Genomic DNA, 21656 nt, shown 5'->3' with positions numbered 1-21656 from the left:
GACAACAGCACCTCACATTACAGTCACTTAAAACCATGCTTCCTTCATGCCATCCTTACATAACACCTGTTTATCTACGTTTTATATTAAATTTACATCTTAACTCATTATTTAAAAAACTCTTAGGTGGGGGCTGGGAGTTTGCCCTGGTGATAGAGTGCTTGCCTAGCATGCATGAAGACTCAGGTTCAAGTCCTTGGTAGCACATACATAGAAAAAAGCTGGGAGTGGTAAAATGCTGCTTAGCAAGCATGTAACCCTGAGTTCAATCACCAGTACCACCATGAGTCATGAATCTAGTCCCTTTTGTTCTTTCTTATTTTCAAGAAGTGTGCCCATGCTGGACTGGGTTCCAGTTGTTCTTTTTTGGCTTCTCTGGGTTGCTAGGGCTGACAGGCAGAGGGCACTGTGTTCAGTCATCATGCTTCCTTCCTGGTAGCTGGTATAACAGGTGCTTCACTGCACTGAGCCAGAGGCCTCTCCTAGAGTCGGGGCATATGTCACTGTGCCCAGGCTGGTCTAGAAGCGAGATCCCTCAATCTCTGCTACCAAGTAGCTAGGATTACAAGATTAAGTCTCGACATCTGGCTCATTCCTTTTTATTTACATATCATTTTAAGAATGCTCATCTGTTCATTATATGCTTTGCAACATATATTCAAATATCAAGTTCCTCCATAAGAAGCTTTCTGTGGATCATTTTTAAAATAAACCACTGTATATTGCTAGGAATAATCATGATTCGTACTGTTCTTCAGAACTTACTACATTGGAAAATTATACTTTGAAGCACATATACTCATTAAGGGCTATTTTTAAATGTGGAGGCTAATAATTTCTAATTCAGAACCAAAAATTCTACTGCCTTAATAAGTGAAAAACAAGGGAAATTCTAAGGAATCATCAGGAACTGATAATTAAGCCTGTGTCATTTCTGTTTGGCTACTCCTTCAAATTGAAATTTTGGTTTTTCCTATGTTGACTGATACACAAAAAACAAACACTATACATTCAGAGGGATCATTTAATATTACATCTATACACACAGACACACACATGGTAAAATATTCAAATCAGGTGTGTGTGTGTGTGTGTGTGGGTGTGTGTATGTGTGTGTGTGTTGCGTGTGTGTGTGATACTAGAATTGGAATCAGAACCTCATGCTTGCTAAGCAAGCAAGTTACTACTTGAGCCCCAAGTAGGAAATCTTCCTTCCCCTTTTTCTTTTCTTCTTAGTTATTTTCCAGGGGGCTCAGATTGTGATTTTGGTTTTTAACCATGGCCTCCCAGGTAACTGGGAGATGTGTGCCAATTACGTCCTCTTTCTTGAGATGAGGATCCCAGCAAATGCCTGGCTGGCCCTTAACTGTGATTCTTTCTGATATCAACTTGCCAAATAGTTGAGATTCTTTCATCTCAGAGCTACCACATCTGACTCTTTCAGCTTTTTGAACTGTAGAGTGCATTAACGATGCCTGTGTTGACCATACTTTGCAGTAGAACCACAGATATCTGTGTTCTGTCTGTACATCTTCTGTGACATGAGTGTCTTTTTGATGCCAAGTATAAGTGAAATTATGTGGTGTGGTTTTGCCTAGCATAGTGATCTCCAGTCATATTCACATTGTTGCAAATAATGGGATCATATTAAAGGCTGACCACTACTCCACTGTGTAATGTAGCATATTTTCTCTATCTCGGCATCTGTCCATTGACACCTAGGATGATTCGATGTCTTGACTACTGCAGACAAAGCTTCAGTGAAGATGGAAGGGAAATGGAGTTGCCTCTTCTGCACGCTGATCTTCTTGCCTTTGAATCATATGATAGCTCTATTTTTCATTTTTTGGGAATCTTCCATACTGTTTTCTATAATGGCTGTTATAATTGACACTCCCACCAAAAGTGGTTCTTTTCCCTCCACATCCTTTCTAGCACTTGTATTTAGTCTAGGGGTGCTAGACCACTTGAGTTATGACATCTGCCATTTTATAACTTTAATTTGCAGACAGGGTCTCAAATTTTTGTCTTGTGTATCTCAGATTGATTTTACTTATACCTCCAATAATAGCTAGGATTAAAGCTGTGAACCACCAAACCTGGCTTATTGGTTGAGATCTTGTTAAGGTTTTGCCCAAGCTTAAGCCACTTAACTATGATCCTTTACCTTAAACCTTGACACTCCAAACCAGTGACTCCAGTGTGGCTAGGATTAAACAGCATTGTGTCTCCATTTTTGTGCCTAGTCTTTTTTATTTTAACTCATTTCAGTGGAGTGAGATAGCATCTATTGTTACTTTGATTTGCATTTTTCTAATAATTAGTGATGTTGATTTTTTCACATACATGTTGTTTTTTGAGAAATTTCTATTCAGAATTGTAACCTATTTTTAATCCAATTATTTTCTTTTTGTTCTTTAGTTTTTGGATTTCTCTATATAATGTGGATATCACTCCCTATCAGATATATACATTCCAATTTAATTTTTCCTATATCATGCAATCTTTCTATTCTGTTAAGTATTTACTTATTGTGCAAAGCATGCAATCCCATTTGTCTAATTTTGACTTTTTCCCCCTGTATTTTAGGGATCTTAATAAAAACAAAAGAAATACTCATTGCCCATTTCAATGTCTTGAATGTTTGCCTTATATTTTTATTGAGCAGTTCAGTTGTTCTAAGTGTCAAATTATAAACTTAAATGCTTTTTTAAAGTTCATCTTTTTAATTTCTGAGAGGAACGAGTTGAGCTTCATTTTTCTGCATATGCATATCCAACCTTTCCAATATCATTTACTGAAAAGACTATCATTTACCACTGCCCATTCTTAGAACCTTTTTCAAAGATCGGTAGGTAATAGATGTGTAGATTATGTCTGGGTTGTCTAATGTGCTCCATTTTCTTATTTGTCTATTTTTATGCCAGCACCATATAGTACAAAATGTGTAGTTTTATAGTTTTACAGTACATTTTCAAGTCAGGTACTGTCATTCCTCCCACTTTGGCTGAAAATGTCCCTTGCCCGAATAGGCAAAGATTATTTTGCAGTTTATTATAAAGATACAAATTAGCATTTCTGGTTCAGTAAAGAATGAATGTCATTGGTATTTTGAGAGAGATCATAGTGAATCTATAGATCACTTTTGGTCAACACTCATCCTTCTAATCCATGAACATAACTTTCTACTTCTTTTCTCTCCTTTTCAGTTTTTTTCTTTTCATGACTATTTGGTTGAAACAATTCTCAAGTATGTCTTTGTAGTTGTCATAATGGAATTGCTTTCTTTGTATCTATTTCAGTTAATTATGCTTTTAGACTCTGCAGGGCAAAGCTCCCTTAGTCCGTAGACCTATGACACAGCCTGGTTTGTATTCCAGCTGTGCATCTCTGACTTCCAGGGCTCTCTAAATGACTGTTCCTTGTACTTGTTCACAAATAGAAGCTCAGAGAAAGACTCTAAATGGTATGATTTGGAGTGGGAGAGAACTGTGTCCTACCCTGAACAGACTTCAGAACCACACAGTATATTGTTTTATTTGAAGATTGAGACTTATGCTTCTTTAAGTGAGGTAGTCTCACCATATATTCACATAGTTAATATGTTTGAAGTTTAGTGTGTTTATGTCTTTCTTTTACATTCTTTTTTTTTTGCCAGTCCTGGGCTTGAGCTCAGGGCCTGAGCACTGTTCTTGGACTTTCTCAAGGCTAGAGTTCTACCACTTGAGCTTCAGCACCATTTCCGGCTTTTTTCTATGTATATGGTACCAAGGAATTGAACCCGGGTCTTGGTGCATGGTAGGCAAACACTCTACCACTAGGCCAAACTCCTGGCCCCTGTTTTACATTCTTATACCTAAACACTGTATTTACAGTGAGATTAGCTTGTCATTTTCTTTTTCCTTGTTTCTTCAGCTGGTCCTGGGTTTATTATCTTTTTGCTTGATGTTTGAGAACACTCATATAAAAATCACTTAAGATTAATATTCTGGGGGAGACATTTTGAAAAACCATTTAGTATTTTCAGTCATTACAGGATAATTCAATTTTTCTTTCTTCTAGCGCTCCTATTAAGGGACAAAACAAGAGTGAGAATGCGTACCATAAGCATTAAATCAGGATTTTCATTGTAATGGCTTCTTTTCAATAATGTACTCTAATGCCATGAGGACCATTCTATAGTCTTCCTCCTGTTACAAGTAACTCAATGTTCTTCCAATGCTCTCTGGTACATTTCCTGGTGATCACATTATTCTAAACCATTTTCTTGAGAGGGAGACACACAGGTGCCTCTCATAGGATACTATAATATATTGACTTTCCTCCTCAACCTGATGATGTGACTTTCCCACCTTAACACTAAGATTATATTAATAAATGGCATCTGTTGTATATATTACTTTGCATATTCTAGTTATGAATTTATAAAAGGTTTGCAGTTAGATCTACAATCCCAGTACTTGGGACACTGAATCAGGAAGACCAGCCTGTACTACATAGTGAAACCCTGTCTCAATACCTTTTTTGTTCGCCAGTCCTGGGCTTGAAGTCAGGGCCTGAGCACTGTCCTTGGCCTTTCTCAAGGCTACAGCTCTACCACTTGAGCCTCAGCACCACTTTCAGCTCTTTTTTTCTATGTATGTGGTATCAAGGAATTGAACCCAGGTCTTTGTGCATGCTAGGCAAGCACTCTACCACTAGGCCAAACTCCCGGCCCTCAACACCTTTCCTAAATCTTCATTTGCTTCTATTGGCTATAGAAATTCCTCCTCTTTACTATTTCTACTTTTTTAGCTCTCCTTACTTCATCCTAGCGATCATGATTTCTTACATTTCTTTTTCTTTTTCTTTGTTCCTTCCTTCCTGCCAGTTCCAGGGCTTGAACTAAGGGTGTGGACTCTGTATCTGAGCTTTTGAGTTCAAGCCGAGCACTCTACCACTTGAGCCACTCACTTCTAGCTTTTGGAGGTTAAGTGTTCTGGGCTCTCCTGCCATGGCTGGCTTCAAATAGTGATACTCAGATCTCAGCTGTCTAAGTAGTTGGAGTTACAGGCATAAGCCACTGATGTCCAGCTGATTTCTTTCATTCTTAGACATCCTCACTCTGTAAAAGTCTCAGGTGATTGTTAGGAATGTTGCTGTTCTTCAAGTGTTTAAAATCACTCTGGAAAGCAGTTTGGGGAGATTCTTCAAAGATCTCAGCATGAACTTAATGATATAGAAATTCTACCTTCAGGTATTTATCAAAAAATATACAAATCAGCATACAGTAAAAGCATTTGTACAACCATTCTCATTGTTGCAGTATTCACCATAGCCAAGTTCTAGGAATAGCCCAGTTGTTGCCCAGTAGATGAATAGATCAAGAAAATGTGGTACATATGTACAATGGAACTTTATTCATCCATTAGGAAGAGTGATATTACATCATTTGCAAAGAAGTGGAAGGGCCTATAAAAGTTATCTTATGTAAGTTAGACCCTGAGAAAGAAAGACCATGTGGAAGCTAGAACTAACTTGTAAATGTACAAATAAACACATGGGATTGTTTGTAAGTGTTCAGAAATGTATTAACTGAGGTATGATATTTGCAGGAAGGAATTCAAATGGTATAATTCCTTAGAAAAATGAGCTCATAGTCCAAAAAAATGAATAACAGGAAACTGGCCCTTGAGAAGTACTGGGATGGACAAGGAGAAGAGGGGTAAAGAATAAAGAGTGGAAGGGATAGGAGAATGCAGCTGTGATATTTATAGCACATGACACTAGGAAAATTAGGGGGTCTGGTTTGGAGGGAGAGGAAGAATAATGTGAAAGGGTAACACTAATCAGAGATTGTACCCCTAAACTGATTTGTTCTTGGTAATTCTTTTTGTACAACCACTTAAGCATAATAAAAATACATTTTTTAAAAAGCACCTGAGATTGACTCCACATATCCACAGCTCTCTGAATGTTGCACGCCTTGATGCACTTGCACACGTCCATCACATGTGCTCTAGCCCAAATGTAGGGACCAGAAGGATAATCCAAGAGCACAGGCCAAGGGCTCATAAGCAGTATTTATAAGTTCTGTGGTTTCCCATCAATGTAATTAGTCATTCTTGTAGCTTTCTAGTGCACCTGTGTTTGTCTCACCCCTCTCATTTGCATAATTCTTCATATAAATGTCCAACATGAAATAATACTTGGGCCAAAAAAGCATCTACCAAAAAATACAAAAGCGTTTGTTTTTTTTCAGCACTGAAAGCTATATTTCTAAAGTATATCAAGTAAAATGGAGTCACTCTTCTAGAGAGTGAACCAATTACATAAATATTTCCAAAAGCATTTGCCCTTGTAACTTCTCTATTGTGTATGTCAAATTGTTCCTCACAAATGTGTCAAATGAATGTCTGAAACAAAACTTCATATGCTTTAGAAGGGTCCACTTTGGAGACAGAAGGATTGGTTTGATGGTGACTTGTGGACACTTTTCTTACTGTCCCCAAATAAGCTAGCTGGAGTTCAGAGCTCATTTTTACTGAAGCAAAAGGTAAAAACAAAACTGGAAATCCAGTGTGACAAGGTGAGAGGGGGACAGGGAGAAATCTCTTATGAATTTCCAAGCACTTTTCCAAACAACATTCCCCAATGCTTCTGGCACAAGAGAGTCTGACTTATTATTATTAATTTTTAGTCAGTCATGGGGCCTGAGTGAGGTGCCCAAGGCCCTGAGCTTTTTCACTCCAAGCTAGCTCTCTATCACTTTGAGCCACAGTGCCACTTCTGGTTTTCTGGTGGTTAATTGAAGTCTCACAGACAATCTAAGCCTCCCGAGTAGCTAGTATTAGAGCGTGAACCACCAGCACCAGGTGAGTCTGATGTTTTAATTCCCCCAAAAAAGTCATCACCATACTAATTCCACACAATCAGATAATCCAAAAAGGAAAATATCCACTATTCGCCAACTGAAACACAAAATTGTGTCCTGCCAGTCCCAAACATGCTTTGCCACAACAAGATGGGAGGTCAGAGATGCACGTTTCTAGAACCCTTCCTTACACCCTCCCAGCCTTCCCAAGAAACACCATTGCCACTTCTGATAGTAATATGACCCCTATAATTCCTCATTTTGAACAGTGTGTAAAATCAGTGTGCAGATGTTGGGTACCTGTGGTGTAGACATGCAATCCTAGCTACTCAGAAAGTTGAGACTCACAGGATCACAGCTCCAGGCTAGCACCAAAAAAAAAAATCCCTGTGACTCCATCTCCAAAAATAATAAATGAAAATCAGGGTGAGAGGAATGGCTCAAGTGGTAGATAGCAGAGGAAGAAAGCTAAGCAAGCACAGGCTGAATCTAAACACTAACAAAGCAATAAATAAATAGATACATTAATAAATATCCAGGTGACTTCTGGGTAGAGTGAATATCACTAAAATATATGTCCACATAGAATCAAATTATGTGGCTTTTTATTTATTTTATGTTGAACTTATTATAGTGCCAGATTTCTCATACTGTTCATTTTCAAAAAAAGTTTTAAAGTATTAATTTCACTGTAAAAATGGGGTTTAAAACTATGTTCCATTCTTTTTTTAAAATTTTGTTTTTGTTCCATTCTTGAGGTTAGAAAAATTACAAATGGACTGACCCAGGGAAACATATCTTGTCTTTTATCCTCTGTCCCTGTGACAATCTCTAGCAACATTGCCTGCTGACTTTAAAGGCAAAATACTCCTCTCTTTCTTTCTCTCTTTTTCTCTATCTCTCTTTCTTTCTCTCTCTCTCTTTCTTTCTCCCTCTCTCCATCTATCTTTTCTCTCTCTCCATCTATGTCTATATACATATATACTTATTATATATATTTATATATAATATATTATTGATGTATAGCTCTATATGCACTATACATACACTATAATGTGTATAGATAGTATCCAGGTGCTGATGGCTGATGCTTATAATCCTAGCTACTCAAAAGGCTGAGGATTGTGGTTCAAAGCCTAGGCAGGAAAATCTGTTATCTCCAGTTAACCACCAGGAAACCAGAAGTGGCACTGTAACTCAAGTGTATAGCGCTAGCCTTGAGCTGAAGAACTCAGGGACAGGGCCTAGGCTCAGAATCCAAGTCCCACAACTGACTAAATAAATAAATAAATAAATAAATAAATAAATAAATAAATAAATAAATACAGTATATGTATACAAGTATATAGTATATATAATAGTATACATATGAGTGTGTGTATATATACATGTGTATATATGTATAATATATGTGTAGTATATCAAACCCAGTAAAATAAAATGCTTTTGGCATCTAAGCTAATCCATTCCAAGTTTAATGCATATTTGAAAAGAAAATGGCATAGATGTCCTGGAGGCATAAATCTCTCTCCCTGCATAATGTATCTATCTTTTTTCTTTTCCTAATGTGGATTCATTTTTACAGTAGCTCTCTGATATGGCAACTGCTCTTTATTATGATTATATATGCATTATTTCCATTACACAGACCCAAAAAACCCATGCAGAATGTTTCAGCAAGTAAAGGAACATTATTACATTGTTCCATATGGATAATTAACATGTTTAAAAATGCATAAAAATCATCGTAGGTTAATCAGTGACTTAATGTTTTTCCTTCTGAATAGGTGTGTGTGTGTGTGTGTGTGTGTGTGTGTGTGTGTGTGCGCGCGCGCATGTGTGCTCGCATATGTATGTGTGTATTCAGGCCTGGGGCTTGAACTCAGGGTGCTGTTCTAAACTGTTTTGCTCAAAGCTAGTGCTGTAAGGTTTGAGCTACAGCTCCACTTCCAGCTTCTTAGTGGGTCGTTAATGAGTCTCAAGGATTTTTATTTCCCAGGCCGGCTTCAAACTTTAATCCTCAAATCTCAGCTAGAACTACAGGCATGAGCCACCAGCTCATGTGTCTCACATGGCTTCTGAATATTTATATGTATTTTTCAACAAATAATTTCCATTATCTATAAAAATGTAACCAAATTGACTTTCTCAGAAATTGAATGGAACAGGGGCAGCAATGAGAACAAAATGTGAACCAACCACAGGGATTAAATTTGAAGGAAAAGGGTCAGTTGAGACAAGCAGTAAGAACACATTGAGTGAGCACACAGATTTATTCAGATCAAATTAAGTGGAACACAGCCATGCAATATAGTCATCAGACTGCACAGGAGACATCCAGCTCTGATGACAATGATGTGATTATTCTGTAGCCATAGCTAAACTCTACATTAGACATTGTTAGACTTTTGTATATCCATCTAGCTCTACTATCAATCTGGCACACCCTGAGGATATCATCCTCAAACCACGAGAAGCAAAGTTTGTGCCCTGATCAAACATAAAACTTGGATGAAGCAGAGAATAATGAATAGGAACCAACTTTTGAAACAATTGTTCCAGAAAGGCATAAATTCTGTGAACTCCACAAACAAAGTGATGTGTTAGTGGCTGGAGGTAGGCTATATTAGCGTGAGTCATCATGGAAGATCTTTCTAGGCAATGTATGTGGCACAGGACTTTTCAATTTGAGCATGCCTAGGAGTCTCCTGTGGACTTGTTGAAAAAGTAAATTCTGATGTATCTGAGTAAATATTCTGCATTTCTAACAAAATCTCAGGTGATGCTGATATGATTGGCAAAAGAAATTTAAATAAAATCAAGTATGGTAAAAGAATTGGGCCAGTGACTATCTTGGTGATAACCTGTCTCTGTGATAATTATGTGCTAGAGGGAGATTCTTGAGGTCCGAGAAATGAACTGTCTTGTGTTCACGGTCATTTGTAGATGCATGAGAGGCAGAAAAACCAAAAACAAAAACACAAAGAAGGAAATACGAGAGAAGTGAGCTTCTCCTATGTTCCTAAAGCCTTTGAGATGAATGAAAGGTACATCTAAAATTTAGTAAAGGTAGTTTATTACCTTTCCTCAACACCTCAGTCATAGGTTAAGGCAGGTATAATATAACACTTGTCAGTGTATTTGATAATGACAACTTGCTGCTACTTGCCAAAAGTAAGACTACAAAGAAGGTTCTTGATTTGTTTTGCATTGAAAATAATAGGACAAGCTACACATATAACCTTGGAGCTTCCAGGCAAATTGGAAGTGCTTGCTGTATAGAAACTATAATTGAGATTCTCCGGCTCTGTGATAACTGCGATTATCCTTGCTACCTCAACTAATAACCCAGGATCAACCAACATTGCAAAGCAAATGCCGGGCTTCCTCTATGATATCAACAAAAATAATAGAATTGGGTCCCCTTTCCTGGGGGGAAAAAACCACATGGCAAATATTATTGTACTCAACTGGCTTGAATGGAAAACAGAATTAGCATAACAAGTAAAGTGCTATGAAAAAAAATCTGGAAGGTTAAACACACATACCCAGAAATAGAAAGGAAAGGTACTTCTATTTTTTTATTTTTAATTTTTGTCAGTCCCGGACTTGAGCTCAGGGCCTGAGCACTATCCTTGGACTTTCTCAAGGCTAGAGTTCTAACACTTGAGCCTCAGCACCACTTCTGGCTTTTTCCTATGTAAGTGGTACTGAGGAAATGAACCCAGGTCTTTGTGTATGCTAGGCAAGCACACTACCATTAGGCCAAACTCCCAGCCAGGAAAGATACTTTTAAAGGAAGTTCAAATGCTATTCATGAACAAAATCAATTACTGAAGTGTCTACTCAGTGTCTTTTGTCTGCAGGTTATGGTAGGAGATGCAAAGACACAGGAAGCAGCATGTGTCAGCTTCAGGGCCCATAGTGACTTACAAAGGAAGATGTCACAGAAGTTTGATAGATTGGTACAAGGAGAGTGAGATGGCAGAAGCAAGTGCTCAAGCTCTGGTGGTCTAAGAAAACACCACTCACTAGACTATGAAGAGAAGATTTTCATGGGAAAAGAGGGGGTGGCAGGCAAGTTCCAAGTGAGGGGAAATTTGATAATGTAGGTAATGAGAAAGAAGGATAAGAGGTTTATTAGCTAGAATGATTGGGCTAACTGGCTTGCCCAGAGGCTTCTAGAAGGTTAGGAGGTAACATGATAGTTATACAGTGGGTTATAAGGAGCTTTAGCAGCTGATTCTTAAATAATTTGAACTTCAAAATCCTTCAAGTAAGAGAAGAGCATGCCGCAAAAGGATTCAATTGTGTCTCTTTAATTTTAATAACGCAATAGCCTCAAATGTCAGAAAGTTAATAAAATTTTATTATGGAAGCTATCTGGTTTTAATTCTCAGCAATGTCTTGAAAACCTGTTCTCTAGCAGTCTTAAAATGGTAAAAATCCAATAGGAACATCTGCACTTCTCTCTGACTTGACTTCTACACAAATTCTGGCTGTCTCTGCTGTCTCACCATGGTCCCTATCTACCTGTATCCCTTAGTGATCCCTCCTTCTGGTGCCACCAATGTTGCTAAGCTCATTTCTCTGTTCTTGAAGCTTGCTGAACTTTGAAGAGCCAACATGTAATGGAACCAAAATGTGAGCTAAGTGTTAGATCATACAAAACATGCTACCTTCATCCTGACATCTCTAAATGATAATTCATTAGCAGGCAGAGGCTGACAAGTGTGTGGGGGGGGTGCTCAGTTGGTATTTGCTGGTTTAGGCTAACCACAATTCATTCATTTTTTTTAGTGCTGCATTGAAATTTTAATAAAACTAAAAATTTTAAGCCTATAAGATTAGTTGTATTCAATTTTGTTTCAATAAGTTTCAAATATTTAATTTCATCTGCAATTGTTTAGTTTAGAACTGACCACTTTGAAGCCCTGGGAAAATTTATCTCAAGTTTCCCCCTCCTTTAAAAAGATTTTGTGGGACTTTAGATTCTATTACAGAGCTATAATAATCAAAACAGCTTGGTACTGGCACAAGAACAGGCCTGAAGACCAATGGAATAAAACTGAGGACCCAGATATTAAACCACAGTCCTATGGCCACCTAATCTTTGACAAGGGAGCCAAAAAAATAGAATGGAAGAAAGACAAGTGGTGCTGGCAGAGATGGTTAAGCACCTTCAGAAAACTAAAGTTGGATCCTTCTTTGTCACTCTGCACTAGAATTAACTCCAAAAGGATCAAAGACCTCGAGGTAAAAGCCGACACACTGAAAACTTTACAAGAAGGAATAGGAGATACAGTAGGTCTCCTTGGCACAGGTCGAAACTTTCTTAATAAGGACCAAGAAACACAAATCAGAGAAAGGCTGGATAAGTGGGACTGCATTAAACTGTGGAGCTTTTGTATGGCAAAGTACATAGCTAGTAAAGTAATTAAGAAGCCTACAGAATGGGAGAAGATATTTACTAACCATACAACGGACAAAAGCCTCATACCTAAAATATATCAACAGCTCCAAAAATTGAATCACTCTAAAACTAATCTCCAAAGAAACAACCATCCCATTAAAAGATGGACCAAAGATTTAAAGAGAGTCTTCTCTGAAGAAGAAACAAAAATGGCCTATAGACACATGAAGAAATGCTCAACATCTCTGGTCATAAAAGAAATGCAAATCAAAACAACTCTAAGATTCCACCTCACTCCAGTTAGAATGTCCAGGATCAAGAAAACTAACAACAGATGCTGGAGGGGATGTGGCCAGGAGGGATCACTACTACACTGTTGGTGGGAATGCAAACTCATTCAACCACTATGGAAAGCAGTATGGCAGTACCTCAAAAGACTAAACATAGAGCTCCCCTATTACCTAGCAATTCCACTACTTGGCATTTACCCAACCTTCCAGAAACAAGGACATACTAAATCTACTAGCACAACGATGTTCCTTGCAGCACTATTTACCATAGCAAAGATATGGAACTAACCCAGATGTCCCTCAGTTGATAAGTGGATCAACAAGATGTGGTATTTATACACAATGGAATTCTATGCTGCTGTCAGAAAGAACGACATCGCCCCATTTGTAAGGAAATGGAGAGTCTGAGAAAAAATCATATTAAGTGAAGTAAGCCAAACTCAAAGGAACATAGGCCCAATAGTCTCCCTCATTTGTCATAATCAGTAGAAGCTTTGGGCTCTACGAGCAGAGATTTACAATAGAACAAAATCTAGAGACATAAGGACAAATAGTATGACACTAAATGTAAGGACCTCCAGGATAAGGAAACAAAAGCCATATAATGAGTGATTGTTGTCCTTAATGTACTATGTTATCTCTGATCTCTTTTGCAATCCCTTGGTTATCTCATATTGTTACAATATTTCTCCTTGTTATCTGATATATTTTATATGTGCTTAATTGGTTATTTGAAATTGGATAGGAAAAGGGGAAATCAAGATAATTGGGGGAAGGGTGGGAGGGAAATGGGGACCATGTCATGAGAAGGGTATCAATGTTTGTGAAGTTATGCACCTTCTATCTGGTGAATATAATGTAACCCTTCTATTAATCACAATAAAAAAGAAAGATTGTGTGGGGCCAGCAGCATAGCGTACAGGTAGAGTGCTTGCCTAGCCTGCATGAAGCCCAGGGTTCGATTCCTTGGTAACACATACACAGAAAAAGTCATAAGAGGTGCTGTGGCTCAAATGGCAGAGCACTAGCCTTGAGTAAAATATGTCCAAGGACAGTGCCCAGGCCCTGAGTTCACACCTTAGGACTGGCAAAAAAAAAAAAAAGAAAGATTTTATGACCAGAAATACTGCCTCATGTTGGTAAACTGACATCCATTTTAATAACAAATTGAGTCTATGTAAAATTTGAGACTATGCAATCAACTGATAAGAGAATTATAAAAACAGGGTCTTATAATAAATTAACTCACTGAGTAATGATAGGTGTGAATCTGACGGTACACATATTTTTCTTTTGTAATGACAATGAATTCTGTGTCTCTATATGTGTGTGTCTTACACATATACAAATGAGAACACACATGAGAGCAAATACAAAAAAGGGCTTGAATTCTGTGCTCATCTTCCTTGAATAAACTTCACTGATGTAGTCTTTGTTGTATTCTATATTGTCTTAGCCTTTTCTTTAAACTGATTCTCTTATAATTTTCAATTATCCAAACTAATATATAAATAAATGACTAAATATTTTTAAATGGAAGTCTATACAAGTCAGTCTTTTAAACAAAGCCTGTGGCTTAAGCTTGTAGGGAATTTATCTCACACAAACCATATTTGAATCACTTAGATGAACTTCAATGATTGTCATTTGGGGTAAAATGAGACAAGTCCTGCAAGTTTTCAGGTTCTATAACACACTTCTGCTATGCTTAAATGGTGTTCTTTTTAATTATTTTCAAACACTTGAGGTATTTTTTAAAATGCCATGTCAACATATTTCTTACTTGTGAGATATGCCATCAATTGGTGAATTTTAAGGTGGTCTTCTATACTATTAATGAAGGATAGAAAAAGTGAAAGAAATGATTGTTTTATAATACCATATTTTTAGGGGACATATACAAGGTGCCAATAAGGGAAAAAAGTGATTTTGTGGGTTTAGTATTTAATAGAAATAATACTTAATTTCACACAAAATAATCATTTGATGATATTTTGATGAACAGTCTTGAAATAAACATATATATGAAATATACTTTTAGATAGTAAGAGGGATAGGTTCAACATTTAGCAGTAACATTCCTACAATCCTACTTAAAATAACATTGTGCACTTGAATGTTTTAAAATAGACTCTCTTTAGATAAAACAGCTGTTCTTGTTGTTATTGGTGTGTGTGTGTATGTGTGTGTGTTTGTGCTGGTCCTATGGCTTGAACTCAGGGCTTGGATTCTGTCACTGAGCTTCTTTTGCTCAAGGCTAATAACCTACTATGTAGCTACAGCTCCATTTTCTGATTTTTGGTGGCCTTTATTGCCCAGGCTGGCTTTAAATCATAATTCTCAGATCTCAGCCTTCTGAGTAGCTAGGATTACAGGTGTGAGCCAGCAGCACCTGGCTTCAGATATGTATTTTTAATCCCATCTTTTTTTTTCTACCAAGCAATTAGTTTGCTTAATAAAACAAGTTGGTACAAATCTTTATAGAGTGATGAATTGTTTTCTTGCCCTCACTTTTGTAATGTAGGGATATGAACATCTGCTTCCTGTTAAACATGTCTTTCCTTACAAAGGCAAAAAAGTAAACATATGTATTTCTCTGTGATTTTGGAGTATATACCGAATACTGACTTTCAGTTATGAATATTTATCAGTTGCTGCTATTAAAAGGAAGGTTTTTTTTTTCTCCCAAGGTTTTGAGTAAACAATTTCAAAATGTTACTCCATCTGTCAATGTTTTCTGAAAACAGTACAAACCTTCTTTTTTATCTTCTGGAGTAATCTTCACTTTTGTATCTGTTATGTCTTTGAATGAAGCCAGAAAAAGTACCACATCTCCTTTCTCATTCTTTATAGGAACTATATCCAGTAGGCACCAGAATGGAGACCCTGCAACAGTAATAAAGTATATGTCAAACACATTGCCTCTTTTCCTATGAAATACTCAACCGTGAATAATAAAAAAGGTCCTTATTGATCTTTCGCCTATCCCACATTTTTTCCACATTAAAAAAATAGCACTCCCTTCCTCCCCCGCCCCCAACCCCGCTTCAGTCATGGGCTTGAACTTGGCCTGGGCATTGTCTCAGAGCTTTCACTCAAGGCTAGCACTCTACCATTTCGAGCCACAGCACCACATCCAGTTTCCTGGTGGTTAATTGGAGAATAGAATCTCGGGGATTTTCCTGCTCTGGCTGGCTTCAAACCACAGTCCTCATATCTGTCTCAGCCTCTTGAATGGCTAGGATTAAAGGTATGAGCAACCAGAACCCAGCTCAGTTTTTCTATCTGATAAATATCTAGCCAATATGCCTATCTCTTTATGCTTAATTGAAATATTTTCTTGAAAACAGACTATTTTATGAATGAAATAATTTGTGCTGAGGTATATCTGCTTACACCATTCAAGTTATATTTCTTCCAATGAAGCAATACCCATTAATTATAAGAAGTTGCCCAAGCCAAGTCGTAGCACAGAGGGTTTTTGGGGTGGGGACAATACTGGGATTTGAATTCAGATCCTTGCCCTTTTTAGACACACAGGAGCTCTTCAATGGAAACTTCTATTTTGCTTGCATTTGCTAGAGGTGGGATCAATTTTTTAAAAGTCAGTGAGCACAGTAGGAGAATGAAGGGGAGAGAGAAATAAACGCTGTAGTTTGGTGAAGGCTAGCAGGAGTGGTATGTTTTGGCAGGGAGGAAAAGAATTATTTCCAAGTATGAAAACAGAACAAGGATTGCTTCTTGGCCCTTTGACTAAGATCAAGTGAAAACAAAACAAGGAAATGTTGCAGATGCCATTTTGTACTGGAAAAGAGTAAAGAGTGTGATCAAGGGGCTAAAATCAATTGAAATGTAAATAATGTGGAGATGTAACAATCAAACACTCCCCTGTATAACTTGTATAAGCCAACTAAAAAAATCAGCTGTCACCCTTTAAAATAGCTAAAACTAAAAAGATAGAAAATACCACATTTGAAAGAATGTACATAGCCACTTATTTTCATATATGCTTGGCTGGTCTGAAATTAACACCTTCTTCAGATTTGTCATTATGAAGATTTATTCTTACCATACAACATCATACATCACTGTAAATGGATGATTTATAATTATTCACAACCAAATGGATGAGCATTGCTAACATACTGTTGAGGAAAAGTATAACCAAACACCAGGAGTAGAGTGAAATATGAATTCACTTACATAAATTGTAAAAGCAGGGACAACCAATCTCTAGTGTTAGAAGTCAGATTACTGTTTACCTATGTGGAAGGATGATGAAAAGCAATATAGGAAAGGAAACTTTGAGATACTAGGAAAGTTTTCTCATATGGTCTTTATGCTATTTACATTTAGGTTTTGAAACTCTATCTTCTATATAGATATTGCATTTTAAAAAGAAATAATCAGATTCAATTCTAATTTTTGGACAGAAGAAACATGAGGAAGATTTAAGACCCACATTTTAAAAAATACAGTCATCAAAGTGTTTTATGTGAGGCTTATTAGATTCAATATTTTTATCTAAAACATGCAACATTTCCTGACTATATTATTTACTAAAAGGCCTGCTGGGTAGAAATGTTGGAAAATTATATAACAGTCATTTCTTTAATTCAAAAGGATAATAGCAATGGTTCTTCAGTGAAGTATCAGATAAAGGATTCATTGTTCTGTTATGAACAACATCCCTCCGTGGTCTTCTGTAGTTGGAGTTTATACAAGTTCTAAGCTTTTTTTAGTCCCCACTGACTTTGAGTGGAAACAATTCCTCAAACCCCAGAAACAGAGTATTTCCCAAAAAGGTTATAAAGTTTAGCTATTTCAGTTTAGATTGGAACACCCATTTTGTGGAGGTACTTGTGTTTTCAAATTCTAGAATTTGTGTATCCAATGAACCACCAGTGGCTTTCCCCATCCCTGGGTGGAGAAAGAGGGAGTATACAAATGCAAGTTTCATGATTACAGTCTCTTATCTCTATGTTCTTATGGTGGCTATGCCGCACACAATTCCTTTAAACTCATTTAGCCCAGCTTCTGCTTCCTTCTTTTAGGAAGCTTCTGAAACCGTGTTTCACATATCCTGGCAGTCCTGTGAAACATCTCTTGACCTCATGACTGAGAGGTCATTTCCCTCATCCCCCCTAAGACTGGAAACAATAAAGGGCTCTGGATCTTCATCAAGGTCTGAACTATGGCCAGTTGTGATTGATAACTGTGAATAACCAGAAAAAGTAGAAGTATAATTTGGCAGGTTTGGGGTTTCATGATTGCTATTTTTGTCTGAGGATAGGAAGTGAAATGAACTCATTTCCCTTGATACCAGATTTTAAGAAAACAATTTAAGATTTCATCAAACTAGCAGTTGTTCCATGAGAAAGAACTTGATTTAAATGAGAATCTGAGGATTACTTTAATTCTCTTTGATTGCACAAGGCTTTTAGTTAGAGGAATCTATAGTGTTTTTTTTTAGGGCAATGGTAATCATTGTGTGTACCAATATACAAATGTTGATACCAATAAACAAATGTATTACCTACATTAACTCAGCATAGTGACCGGATGGCATTCAGGGGACACCTAGTTTAGGACCCAAATGAAAATATTGTCATTACAAGAAATTGAACATAGTGTTAATACATTCATCAGATATTTATAGTGTTTCTCCTAGGAAAGCTAGTGCACAACTTGTTTGGATACATCAGTAAATAAAATAAAGCAGATCTCTGTCTTATGCCCTGAAATAACTTACATTCTGGACTATAGCAGTGATTCAAGTAGTAGAGTGCCTGCTTCGCAAACACAAGGTCCTGAGTTCAAACCCCAGTTACCTGCCCTACAACTGACAAAAAGAAAAAGAAAAAAAAAACAAAAGAAAAAGGAAAACAATAAACTATACCCAAGAAAGGTAAGACCAAAGATCTTAAACAATATAAACAAATGAAAAATAAGGGAGAGAGTAATTATAATCTGAAGACTCCATATGTATACATGAAGATAGAATACATACTTGAAGATAGAATAAGACACCCATTATTTTAAGAAAAAAGGTAAGGATGAGAAAGTGATAGAGGGCATAAATTCAATTGAGGTACAGGGTATTATGGAAATATCTTAAGAAAATACTATAGTTAATACTATTAAAAAGAAAGAGTAGTAGAGCAGTGTGAGAATGAATAAGTGAATACACAAGCAGGAAGTGTAGGACTGTGTGACAACTCTTAAAGAAATTATTTGTGTCTATCCGGCAAATATAATGTAACCCTTCTATTAATCACAATAAAATATATTTTTAAAAAAGGAATTATTTGTGGAAGAATTAGTCTTGCTTTTGATGATTGGTATATTGCTTAGATCCCTTTAGATATACACCATGGGAAACCACGATAAAGGTTTGAGTTCCCAAAGAAAAGGAAGAAATGTTGGACAGAGTGCTGTGCTTTGAGTCAGAGGGCAGTTCTCAGTTGAACAAGGCCATCACGACTCTTTTGTCTGAGGAACAGAGTAGTCTGACCTTATCTACATCACTCATGCATTGACTGGAAGCAGTCCATGGAAAGTTTGGCTTCTATGCCAATAGCATTGGTGTTTTATAACACAATTGGGGCTATCAGCCAATTATCCTCTTATGACAGGATGTACTGAGTGGCACCTTCTCATGGCTTGCCCCACTGGTATAGCCAATACCACATATCTTTCTCAGAGTAGCAGCCATGACCTCCAAATTATTCCATTAGGAACCAAACCTCTCTTCTATATGTCGCCTTTATAGAACCATCCATCCAGTCTGGCTTACTGAATAACCTTCAGAGAAAATAAGCCATGCAAGATGGAACAGTTTTTCTCCTTACTAGCTCAGCAGAGGGAAAAAACTTTACAGTTATTGCTGCTATCTAGACATCACAGACAAATATGACTTCTTTCCTTTTTCATTACTTTGCTTCTATAAATTACATCATATGTTCTCAATGAACTACTATTTATGTAATTATATTACTACATATTATATATTTATATATTATATATTTCTATTTAATTACGTTAAATTTATATTGCTTACAAAGAATCCTAACTGATATATTTAGAAATAGACACTCAAGATGCACTGGAGAAAGACAGAGCCAAGATACCATTCCATATGGCCAAGTCCTGGACTTTAATTTAAGTAGCCTGTTACTTTTCATGATTAGGAGATTTTAAAAGATTAGGATTAAGATCTATGAAGTTGTTCATACATTTAAAAATAGGCATATAAAGTAAGGAATTTGGCTGCATATATAGTGTTTTGATATATTTTTGTTTTGTTTGTTTGGTCATGGGGCTTGAACTTAGGGCCTGGACACTGTCCCAGAGCTCTTTGGCTCAAGGCTAGAGCTCTACCACTTTAAGTGACCATGGTGTCTCTCAGTTTTCTAGTGATTAAGTAGAGATAAGAGTCTTACAGACTTTACATTTATGTGTTTATTTGAAAGAAAGGGAAGGGGGAGAAGCAAGATGATTGGGAGGGGGTAGGGAGAAGAATATGGGGACAAAAATATGAGAAGGGTTATCAATGTGTGAGAAATAATGCACTTACTATCTGGCAAATGTAACTGTAACCTGTCCATACACTACCTCAAAAATTAAAAAAATAGTCTTACAGACTTTCCTACCTGGACTGGCTTTGAACTATGATCCTCAGATCTCAGCCTCCTGAATAGTATCAGTTGTGATAGCAGGGGTAGGAGAGAATTTATTATAATACATTATATCTTTATGTATGAGAAAAACATATCACACAAACCCTCTGAAAAATAGAGAATTTAGCATTTCCTTGAACAGATCATTCAATATTAAATTGAAACAGGCAAAGTCACTGCAGTTTGCTGGAGCTAGAAAAAGTCTTGGAGATGTTTAGATGGAATTCTTTGCAGTAAAGAGGAAAAGCTCAAATTTAGAGTACTTGAGTAAATTGTGTGGGTCAAAAGTTAATTAGTGGATGATTTAGGATGAGGTAGGTTATCATAAAACTCAGTTTCATGAGTAGTCTGCCAAAACCTACTATAATTTTTCAGACATTAAAAACAATCAATCAAAGGAATGATTATCAAGGCATGAACAAGCTTTTGATATCTTAAAAGGAGGTAATACTTTCATATAGTGTCGATATTAGTGGTAAAAAAATAAGCTAAGATGTGTAACAAATGCAGCATTTATAAAGTCCTTTTTTGGTAATTAGGTTTAGAATTGGATTCTGTGCTTAAAAGACTGGGCCAATACAGCTTTACAATCATGGAAAGTATGTCCTCTACTATATAGATAATATTGATTTGTGAATTAAAAGTAAAGAACTTTGAATTGAAAAGTAGGATAAGGAGTGTCGTACAAATTCTCAGCATATAAATATGTGATTGTAGTTTTATGTGGCAATGTAGCACTTGCCAAGAACATACAGTCAACAAATATACTGAACGTGATGCAAACTCAACTCTCAAAGCAGACTTGAAAATGCTGTGCCAGATTTCCCTGAGTCATAACTTGGCTGGCCCGGGAGGCAACATTCCACAACTTACTGCTTCTTTCCTAAAATGCGATGGATGCCAGCACCTTGCCAGCACTGGTGGCCCAGCCCCATTTCCTCATTAAGCGCTGGTAGACCAAGATTACTGAGGTGAGTAGTTAGTTCTAAAACAGCTCATCTTCAGATTACTTCTCAGACAACTGTCCCCAGACAGACATCATTTTGTGACATTTATGCATAATATTTTCTCACTAGCTGCTATACAATTAAAGGTATTTTGCGTGAACAGAAAAAAGAAGAGAGCCTGGTCTTGGTGGTTCATTATCTGTAATCCTAGATATTCAGGAGGTTGAGATCTCAGCATCAAGGGTTGAAGCTGGCCAAGGAAGAAAAGTCTATGAGACTCCTATTTCCAATTAACCACAAAGAAGCCAGAAGTGGCTCAAGTGGTAGAGCACCCAAAAGCCAAGAGAGTGCCCAGCCCCTGAGGTAAAGCGCCAAGTCTGGAATGGAAAAAGAACATGTGAAACCTACATGTATGTGCAGTTAATCAGAAAAAAACCCTGAAAATTCTAAATAGTAAAGGCTCCATTTGGATAG

At 37.0% G+C, this 21656-nt stretch overlaps 1 protein-coding gene across 1 annotated transcript in view; it reads right to left on the bottom strand.

Moving 5' to 3' along the window:
* Kcnh8 (potassium voltage-gated channel subfamily H member 8) overlaps positions 1 to 21656 on the bottom strand; it is a 313437-nt gene that overhangs the window by 167227 nt on the left and 124554 nt on the right. Inside the window, exon 3 of the mRNA XM_090355208.1 lies at positions 15311 to 15442. Coding sequence (XP_090211334.1) covers positions 15311 to 15442 — 132 coding nt within the window. The remainder of the gene's footprint in view (positions 1 to 15310; positions 15443 to 21656) is intronic.

The sequence above is a fragment of the Megascapheus bottae genome, chromosome 2 (assembly GCF_031878675.1).
Source record: "Megascapheus bottae isolate mThoBot1 chromosome 2, mThoBot2.hap1, whole genome shotgun sequence".
Lineage (NCBI taxonomy): Eukaryota > Metazoa > Chordata > Mammalia > Rodentia > Geomyidae > Megascapheus > Megascapheus bottae.
The sequence above is the reverse complement of the archived record's forward strand: the minus strand, read 5'-3'. Positions and strand labels throughout refer to the sequence as shown.